The following is a 9,970-nucleotide window of genomic DNA, read 5'->3' on the forward strand; positions in this document are numbered from 1 at the left end:
CAAAGGCCCTCCTGATTTGTGTCCGATTTATGGGATTTCACATATCCTAACGTCTCCGCAGACAAATAAAGAACCGTGTTGAATGGCAGATTGCTGCAGGACAATTCGGTCCGGACGTATGCTCGCGATTTAAAGGCCCGCGTTGGAGATGCCCTTGGTAAAAAAAAGGTGTACATGGGTGGTTTGGGTAAAAACATTTACTCAACAACTCTCCCCATAAAATTGAGTGGCAAGAGATAAAACTGAGGTTTCAGACTTTTCGATGTCAGCACTCAACAGATCATTTCAATGTGAGCTCCTGTCCTTTTTTTTCTTCTTCTTTTTTTGCTTCGAAGAAACGAAAAGCGCAAATAAGAGGGAGAGAAGAAGAGTACACCCCGAGGCAGAAAAGAAGAGGGGCTCACGACGCGCGGCACAAGAGGCGAACGACGGAGGGAATGGTCTCCACTCTCCAGCTTCCTGGTCTCAAGCTCTCGTCTTCGGCGCCCAGGTGAGCCCCAGCCTCCCAACCCGTCCTTCCCATGCCCAGAATCCCCCATTCCGTAGGCACTTTCGACGAGCGCCTTCATCTCCGGTGCGATTTGGTCTAATTCGATTCCCCCGACTGAATGATTGACGGGCCTGCTCTTTGATTCGAGTCCCGGTTTCACCAGATTTTGGGGGAATTTCGTGACGTCCGAGGTCTGCATCCCTTTGCTCGCTCGTCTCGCGGCCCGTGGTTCTGAACTCCTGATTTGTGCGCGCGTTCGGTGGCTTGGAACTGCCGTCGCGGGTACACATGGTGTGTTTTTGTTGATTTTTTTGCTTCGAGTTGCCATGGATGTCCTTGCATTTTTTGCAAGATTTATACGGAGTGCTGTAAAGAGGGCCTGTTGACAATCTCCGCCCCCCTCCTTTTCTTGCTCACCAAAGCTGGGTTTCTTTTGGGGGCTGGCCGTGTCTTCATCCGCTGTAAAGTTTACAGTGAAGAACCTTCAAGGCGAACGTTTTGCGTCGCCTGAAGCCCTTGAAATTTTCGTCTTGGAATGCATCCCTCTTGGCTGGGAATTATTCGCGAGTTCTGCTCAGTTTTTAGCCGCATTCGCAGAGTTCAAATGTTTCTTACATTTTTGCAGAACCATGGCAAAGTCTCTGAAACTCTGTTTCTCTTACTTTCTGGGTTCGGATGGCCTGTTGAACTGTTCTTCGATTTCGGCCTGGCGTGCGAAACATCCTTGCGTGCACTGTATATTAGGTAGTGGAGTAGGATTACCTATCAGCATCTCTGCTAGTTTGCTGCCGCAGTCTTGACTGGCATTGTATACTTTTCTGGCAAACCATCAGCGAGGGAATGACAGAATATCTTTGTTGCTTCTAACTGACCTTATCATACAACCTAGGTTCTTTACTGGACTCCCACTAAATCATTGGAAGCAACCTGCATGTGCTTGAGATTCTAGCAATTGTTATATGATGCATTGCTCGAGATTCTAGCAATTGTTATGTAGTTTTTCTTGGTTTTAAGCTGTGAGTCATCTGTGTACTTTCACTTAAGTTCCAAGCAGAAGCAGCTTTGCTTGTGTAGCACAGTAACATCACAATATTCTGAATGCAGGTCTCAGGCTCTCTGATTGGAAGAAAGGAAAGGCTGGGTTACCATGGGCATTTCAGCCAAGTGGATTAAATCACTGGTTCGCATAAGAAAGCAGGACAAGGGGCGGAGTTCAGAAAATCAAGAAAAGGCACAAAATGCCGAGAGCAGTGAAGCTGTAAGTCACGGTATCCGCCTTGGATTTATAGGGTGTATTCATAATGAATGGCTGAACTATGAGGTGTGGACCTATGATTAGTTTGTTTGTCTTTTGTTTTTGTTTTCTTCTCTTATGAGGACAGCTTGATAGGTGCGCATGCTTTTTGTTTTTGTCTTTCTATGGGGGATTCGGGAACATGACAAATCTTAACGAATGAACAAAACTGCAGAAGTGGATGGTGTACCAAATTTGGTTTGTCTGATGCCAAACAAGTGCTGTTGTTGGCATGTCTTTGTCATGGGCTTGCTGCTCAACAGCTCTGCTCCACTGTCAATAGTTCCAAAATCAGAGTTACTCTGTGTATGCCAGTGTTGTATCACCACTATAAAAAAACACGCAGAAGGGTAGGGCTGTCAAAAAACGGTTGGCTTCAATCTGTCTAACCGTGGTTCAAACATTGATACTTAGTTTTTAATGTATTCAATTGTCTGTAACAGATAGCTGGTTGATTTGTGCACCACTAGATGATTGCATTATCCTTTATTCTTTCAAGTAATGTTTTTATTATTTTTTGAAATATCTTATTTATTTTAGTTCTCAAGGCACCAGTTTGTAAATTTGACCAAACTTAAACTTCCAGCAACTGTGAAGGAGTTTGCAGTTCATTTACATATAGCTGCTGTAAGAGTTCTGATACACTACTTCATGTTATGTCTACTTAAATCAAGTATGAGTGTGAATGTGTGATATGTATTCTAGGCTGTCGTGCACCTCATACTATGGTGTTACTTTTCAAGCATGAATTCCTAATTAGCGGTGTACACTATTAAGGTTTTGATTTTTTAGAATTCCCACTTGGCTTACAAGTGTTACTGCTCTACTTTTCGATCATGATGATTTTGATAAATGTTGCAGAGCTCTTCTGCTCGACAGCTACACAAACGAAAGCATTCTCTGGATCCCGCATTAGAAGAACTTGCAGTACCTAGTGAAACATCGACGGATGGCACCAACACCCAGTTAGGTTCAAATTCCATTTCATCAGAAAGTGCATCACGTGATGTGCATGTTTCTCAGACCGAAGAACTTCCTAGAGAAGGGGATTTGGCTGCAACAGTTATTCAGTCTGCATTTCGGGCATTCTTGGTATGCTATATCTTTGAGCAGCGTTGTGTTAAACAATGCATAGCATCCTGTACTCTCTTTGGCACGCCGAGAAAGCAATGTAACCACTCATCATATAGTGAATGTGCCCATATTCATGTTTTTGTTATTTATTTAACTAAACCCGGAGATTGTCAGACAATACAAAGGTCAAGCGGTTATATACATTATTAAGAGAATCCAAGAAGAACATAAAAACAGAGATTTGTTGTTAGGGTCTCATAGTTAATTCTTCAATGACCAGGAAATGACAAAGTGAAAACAAATCTTCATCTCCTGAATTAAAATTATAAGTTGTCTAGATATGTAGTTATTTCTTATTCGTGTAATATTTTAGCTCATGGTTGCTAGCATCCATCATAGTTCACTGGTTCTGACATTTTGATCTCTTGTGTTGCTTCTATACATAATAGGCTAGGCGGGCTTTACGAGCACTTAAAGGTATAGTTCTACTCCAGGCCCTTGTGAGGGGCCATGTGGTGAGAAAGCAGACAGCAGAAACGCTTCAGTGTATGCACGAGCTGGTACGAGCCGAAGCTCGTGTCAGAGCAAGGCAAGCCGGTGTTGCATTAGAAAACCAAGTGGCGCGGAAAAAGGTCCCTGAGCAAGATGATTGTGAGAACCATGTTCGAGGAATTGAGGTAGGCTATCTAATCCCTTAGAAATAAATATGCTGCTCTGTGTTCCTAACTCCCGATCTATCATTCAGTTACACAAACTACACTTTAAGATATACATGTTGAGCAAGTCATGGAAGGAGAGAAACTGGACACTAGAGTTTAGTTTTACAAATTCAGCATATTAAATTTAATTACAAGTGGTATGCTAAAGGATGGAAGTACACATGCTGTCGCACTAAACACGGTTCATCAGCTGACCTGGATTGAACTTGGGTTAGGGACAAGAAAATATTTTATTTAAGGGTTGACTTGCTCCTGACCACCAACCATGTAATATTCGGTTATTGTGTGTCTATCCCAGCTGTATCCCCTGAATGAACGCCATTTTTCTTCAACCCTTTGATATTCTGCCAATTAATGCAGCAATAATATGTTCATTGCGATTAGACCTGTTGATCATTAACATTGTTTTGGTCACCAGTTTTTTTTCTGAAATGGAAAATTAAGGCAGGTCATACATGGGTGGCATTATTTTATTTATCGACTAGATGCTGTTTAAGGGATAACTTTGTTTACTTCTGCAACAACAAATGCAGGAAGGCTGGTGTGGCGGTATTGGTTCTGTTGCAGAAATGCAAGCTAAAGTACTGAAAAGGCAGGAAGCTGCTGCAAAACGCGAGAGAGCGATGGCGTATGCATTGACCCATCAGGTAATTTTGGAGGGTACCATACCAGAACACCTTAACTAATTGAAACTTGTTAACTGAGATTAACTTGATGATCTAGAATCGAACTGTTTGTTGGATGTACACTTGTTCATGATCCATTAGTCAGGTCAGGAAGTTAATGCCGCAAGCAAGATGTCAATTAGCAGATATGTTTCATGCTTGCTCTGCTAGTGAATTATTTAACAGTCTAGTGAAGAAGACGCCAATTTTTTTTATTTTTTTTCTAGTGAAGAAGATGCCAATTGTTTCATAGTAAATATTTTTTTAGATAACTATTATCTGACTAAACCCACTATTGTGCTTATGTTTTTCACTGAGGGGTGTTTTTTTTCACCTCTTGGAGGACTAGAAATTCAGATAATAAACTAGAAAATAGGAAAGACCATGTAAACTCGCTCAATAGTCGAGAGAAAGGAGAAAGTATTGCTCTTCTTATTCTGGCGAGGCTCCCTAGATTGGTTTACATTAACTAGATATGGAAAGGGCAATTGTTACTATCAGAAAAAAATTACTAGTATTTTTTAGGGGATGTTCAGTAGCTAGTTGAACATAGGTAGCATTTAATAACGATCTTAACATGTAGATGATGATTAGTGCTCATGCTGACAATTCTGTAATAACTTTTTACATCTGTTAAGCTCTCCAAAGTCATTAACTTATGTTATTCTCTTGATCAGCGGCAAGCTGGTTTAAGGCAGCAGAAACCTACAAATCTGCAAGGATCCGAACTTGATGACGACCACTGGGGATCAAACTGGGTAGAGAGATGGGTGGCTGCACGTCCATGGGAGAACAGGTTACTTGACAATAATGCGAAAGAGAGCATGCCAGTGTGTGATGATAATCAGGATGAGGAAATAAAATCTCAGGTCACACCAAAGGGCAAAGCGCCAACTTCAAGCACTCCTCCTAATGGCCTGAGCAAGAAGAAAGGTGCAAGCCACAGGAAGTCATATTCGGATATAAATTTCACTTCATTTGGGCGATCGTCAAGTGTACTGCCTTCCACCTCTCTGGGAACATCCAAACAGAAGCCGAAACTGGAAGATGAGGCTTTTGAGGAAGTCAGCTCCCAGCCCACAGATGTAGCTTCCTTGGCTGTGCCCAATCAGAAAGAAAGGCGCGGGCAGCTGAATACATCCGCCAAGAAGCGCCTGTCCCTGCCAAATAACGGTAAAATACACAATAATCACAACCCATCCAGCATTTCATCGTTTTCTTAGCATACATTCTTGAACCCTAGAAGGATTTCTCATCTTGTCAGTTGTATTTCTGTGAACTAACTTTCTAGCATGCTTGCAAATATGCTATGCATCATTAATTCTAGACTCTCACTTTCTATGTACATCTCTGCCTTTTCTGCCATGCATTTCCATGAACCAGCAGTATATAATCCAGCTAGCTTTGATGTTTCTAACAGTCGGCGGGGGAGCAGCAAAGGGGACAACCAACAGAAATCCGATGAACCGATCCAGCAGTGCCAAGTCTGACCCAAAACCACAGGCAAACGCGCCCAACCAAGCCCGGAAGCAAGTCGAGCTGCAGGCCTGATTGCACATACTACCATTTTGAATCTGACTTGGGAAGATCTGTTCCGTTTCGTTCCTGGTGTGTCATTTCTCCAGCTGTGCAGGCTTCATCTCCGTACATAATTTTTTCCGGAACAAGGATTGTGCATCTAGGCTGACGGCGTGTCTCGACTTTCCCATTGTGCATGGTTGAGGGGTTGCCGGTTGCGATTGGTGTTGTTGTGTTGTGCATTCTTGGTTTTGCTTATGTTTTACCATCCTTGTATGCTGTTCTACCTGCTGAAACAAGTGATTGTGCTGTTGTGCAGTATTAATTTTTCATTTCTGGTGACAAACACGTTCACTCCTTTATTTCATTTTGTTTTGAGCATTCCTGCATCTGATCAATTGCTCGTTGCCGATGAACATAAGTTGGTAATATCAGCAGAATGTGTGTGGTAATTTACAGCTTCTGCTGCAGTGCTGCTCTCTATGATTGAGTTCTCCTTTATCAGAGAGAGTACGTGGAGGTTTCATTTGGATCCTCTGCTTTTGCAAAGCACCGGCCTCTGCTTGTACTGTTGCATCGTTGGGGGCGTACAATGATGCAGGTGAAAAGCTGCAACTTTTGCTGGATTTGTGTATGATTGAAACACGAGGCTCAACCTGCGCTTCCTTTGATCGCCTCCCCTTCATCACGTGGTGTGCCATGAGGCGGCTGCTCAGCGTTTTACCGCGGTACAAAAGATGATGCAGAATATACTAGCAGGCGGCAGCTCATCATCGCCTGTGGCGCTGTTGCATGCATGAATGCGCAGTTACGGTGTGCCAATGAGTTAGCGTTGTTGCAGGACTTGCAGCCTATCGAGCAGACACGCTAGTGCAGAGCTCATGTGGGAGTGCAGCTTGATGGTCCTGCTTTTGGTCATCAAGCTCACGCTGCTGTAATACTAACATTTGGTCATCTACTACGAACGAGCTCAACGATTTGCAGTCTCAAAATAGGCTTTTGTCCTGCTTTTTAAAGTACCAACCTGTTAGAGTACATAATTGGCCTAATGGGCCCGGGCTGGCCATATAGCCTGTTAGTCTTAGGGTTAATTAGAGATAAGGGTCGCTTACCTTAAAAAAAGAAGTAAACCTCTCTATATAAGGAAGGAGATGTATCAATCTAATCAAGCAAGAATTAAGAAGGAAATCCCTTCCCTCTTGCCCGGCCGTGGGCAAAAAGGCCCTTAGTCGGCCCTCTCGCGCCCTCCTTCCAGCAGCACCATAACACAACCACAACCATATCCGAACAAATTCACAAAGTGTAAAAGAGAAAATAAGGGGTCTGCTGGGCAACATCACAAAATATGCCCAAAAGTGAAAACAAAATAAGATACACGACTCCTCGGAGCCAAAGAGCCCCTGAAAATTTGGGCTACCATAAAATTTTGGGGATTTTAGCACGCCTCTACCTTGCACCTCTATTAATCCAAACCCCTTTCTTTTAGAAAGTGAACCTTTTTTTGAAATGGGCATTTAAACAAAGTGTAAATGACCAGAAACATCTGTGTGGCCTTGTTATAGTCTAGAAAGGCTATGTTTAAAGTTCCATGTTAACCAGAGTTTCGTTTGATGTCCGAACGATTAAATATGGAGCTGCTATAGCCAGTTAATCAAATAAATAAACTTTCCCAATAAAACCTTCCTAATAGGGCTGCCCCTTCCCTCTCTCCTCTTAGCCCAAGAGCCCACCCAAATCCAGGTGGTCCAAAACCGCGGATCTACGAGGGGTTGACCCTGGTCTTGGCCAAGAACCACCTTGGAACCCGATGCAGACATTTGGGTCTGATTCGAAGAGCCGACCGGACTTCCGATTTGGGTGTCAACCCATTCGGTGGTTTTCCTGGTCTTGGATATAGCTAGGGGCGTGTCGTGTCGTTTTGAAACTTCCGGTTCATGACTATAATGGGTCAACAACTGGTTTTGACGAGGGTGCGTGTGGGTACATTAATGCAACCCTACAGGGGTAAATCTATTAGAATAGCAATGTCTGCGGTTATGGACGACTTGGATCTTGTTGACTTGATCATAGTGCAACTTTAACCATAACAATTAAAACTTGCCAACCATGCATGGGAGTGTCTTGTGTGTTCTTCCTCGTGTGGGAGGGGGGGGGGAGACAAGGCTATGTTATGATTGCGCTAGGTAGGTGAATAGAGTGCATGATGCATGTTCCATTCTACTTTTATGCATCTCACATATTATCTCTAATAGATGAAAGTTTTAGCATGTCTCTGTCAAATGCTTAGGTGCTTGCGCCGCTAAACCACTTTACCCCTTCCTTTGAAACCTATTGCATACAATAGTTTAGGTCCTCACGAATCTCGTGGAGTACGTCATGTACTCACCCTTGCCATAACCATCACTATATAGGATTGCTACTACTACGACTACACTCCTATTGGATACGACGGGACAAGTGCGACGACGAGTAATTAGGAGATCCCAGTGAAGGAAATATGCCCTAGAGGCAATAATAAAGTTGTTATTTATATTTCCTTATATCATGATAAATGTTTATTATTCATGCTAGAATTGTATTAACTAGAAACTTAGTACATGTGTGGATACATAGACAAACAGAGTGTCCCTAGTATGCCTCTACTAGACTAGCTCGTTAATCAAAGATGGTTAAGTTTCCTGACCATAGTCATGTGTTGTCATTTGATGAACGGGATCACATCATTAAATAATGATGTGATGGACAAGACCCATCCGTTAGCTTAGCATATATGATCGTTTAGTTTTATCGCTATTGCTTTCTTCATGACTTATACATGTTCCTCTGACAATGAGATTATGCAACTCCCGGATACCGGAGGAACACCTTGTGTGCTATCAAACGTCACAACGTAACTGGGTGATTATAAAGATGACCTACATGTGTCTCTGATGGTGTTTGTTGAGTTGTCATAGATCGATATTAGGATTTGTCACTCCGTGTTTCGGAGAGGTATCTCTGGGCCCTCTCGGCAATGCTCATCACTATAAGCCTTGCAAGCAATGTGACTAATGAGTTAGTTGCGGGATGATGCATTACAGAACGAGTAAAGAGACTTTTCGGTAATGATATTGAACTAGGTATGATGATACCAACAATCGAATCTTGGGCAAGTAGCATACCGATGACAAAGGGAACAACGTATGTTGTTATGCGGTTTGACCGCTAAAGATCTTCGTAGAATATGCAGGAGCCAATATGAGCATCCAGGTTTCGCTATTGGTTATTGACCGGAGATGTGTCTCGGTCATGTCTACATAGTTCTCAAACCCGTAGGGTCCGCACGCTTAACGTTCGATGACGATTTGTATTATGAGTTATGTGATTTGATGACCGAAGATTGTTCGGAGTCCCACATGAGATCACGGACATGACAAGGAGTCTCGAAATGGTCGAGACATAAAGATTGATATATTGGACGATGTTATTCGGACACCAGATGAGTTCCGAGAGGTACCGGATAATTATCGGAGTGCCGGAGGGTTATCGGAACCCCCCGGGGGAACTAATGGGCCTTAGTGGGAAGAGATTGTCGTGGTGGGAGCACGGAAGATGCCAAGGGATGGCTAAAGATAGGACGAGGCTTGAGGGCACTGGTGGGTTCCAGAGGCGAGGTCGGCATGAGCGAGCGCGGGACGCAAGACATATCCAGGTTCGGGGCTCTCCGGAGAGATAACACCCTTAGTCCTACCGAGTGTGGTTTATATGTAACAGTACAGAGCTGCTCCTAGAGCTGTATGGAGGAAGAAGGAGGTCTGGCCAAGGCTTAGGCTGCTCCCTCTCCTCGGGTGTTGCTTGCTAGGTGTGTGTGTGTGATCGCCTGTGCGAATGAAGTGGCTGCCCGTATGCATGGGGCTCCCGGGGGGTTTCATAGGTCAACCCCCCAGGGTTACAAGGGTAATGTTACAAGGCCGTAGGGCCGGGTTGTCAGTGTCCATGAACCCAGTGCTGGGACCCGCCGGGTACCAGGGCTCGCCGGGTTCTCCGGGTGCGGGCCCCATGCGCCTAGGGGGCATTGTGCACCGTCTTGTCGATCGTCAGGGCATGGCCAAGTTGAGTCGGTTACAGTGGCGCTCCATCAGGTCGCAGCTTGTTGGCATCATGGGTCACGTCGGGTGCACTGTTGCTACGCCATCCTTGGTTTGCGGGTAGGTGAGAGGCACTGCTGCTT

General features: G+C 44.0%; 1 protein-coding gene across 1 annotated transcript; it reads left to right on the forward strand.

Moving 5' to 3' along the window:
* Nucleotides 1–319: 319 nt before the first annotated feature.
* Nucleotides 320–6,141, forward strand: LOC125510499 (protein IQ-DOMAIN 5-like). The gene is made up of 7 exons (XM_048675706.1): nucleotides 320–490; nucleotides 1,595–1,748; nucleotides 2,646–2,876; nucleotides 3,308–3,535; nucleotides 4,111–4,224; nucleotides 4,920–5,415; nucleotides 5,663–6,141. Exons 2-7 carry the CDS (start codon nucleotides 1,638–1,640, stop codon nucleotides 5,791–5,793), a joined length of 1,311 nt encoding a protein of 436 aa, XP_048531663.1. The 5' UTR covers nucleotides 320–490; nucleotides 1,595–1,637; the 3' UTR covers nucleotides 5,794–6,141.
* Nucleotides 6,142–9,970: the final 3,829 nt, after the last annotated feature.

This window comes from Triticum urartu, chromosome 5 (assembly GCF_003073215.2).
Source record: "Triticum urartu cultivar G1812 chromosome 5, Tu2.1, whole genome shotgun sequence".
NCBI lineage: Eukaryota > Viridiplantae > Streptophyta > Magnoliopsida > Poales > Poaceae > Triticum > Triticum urartu.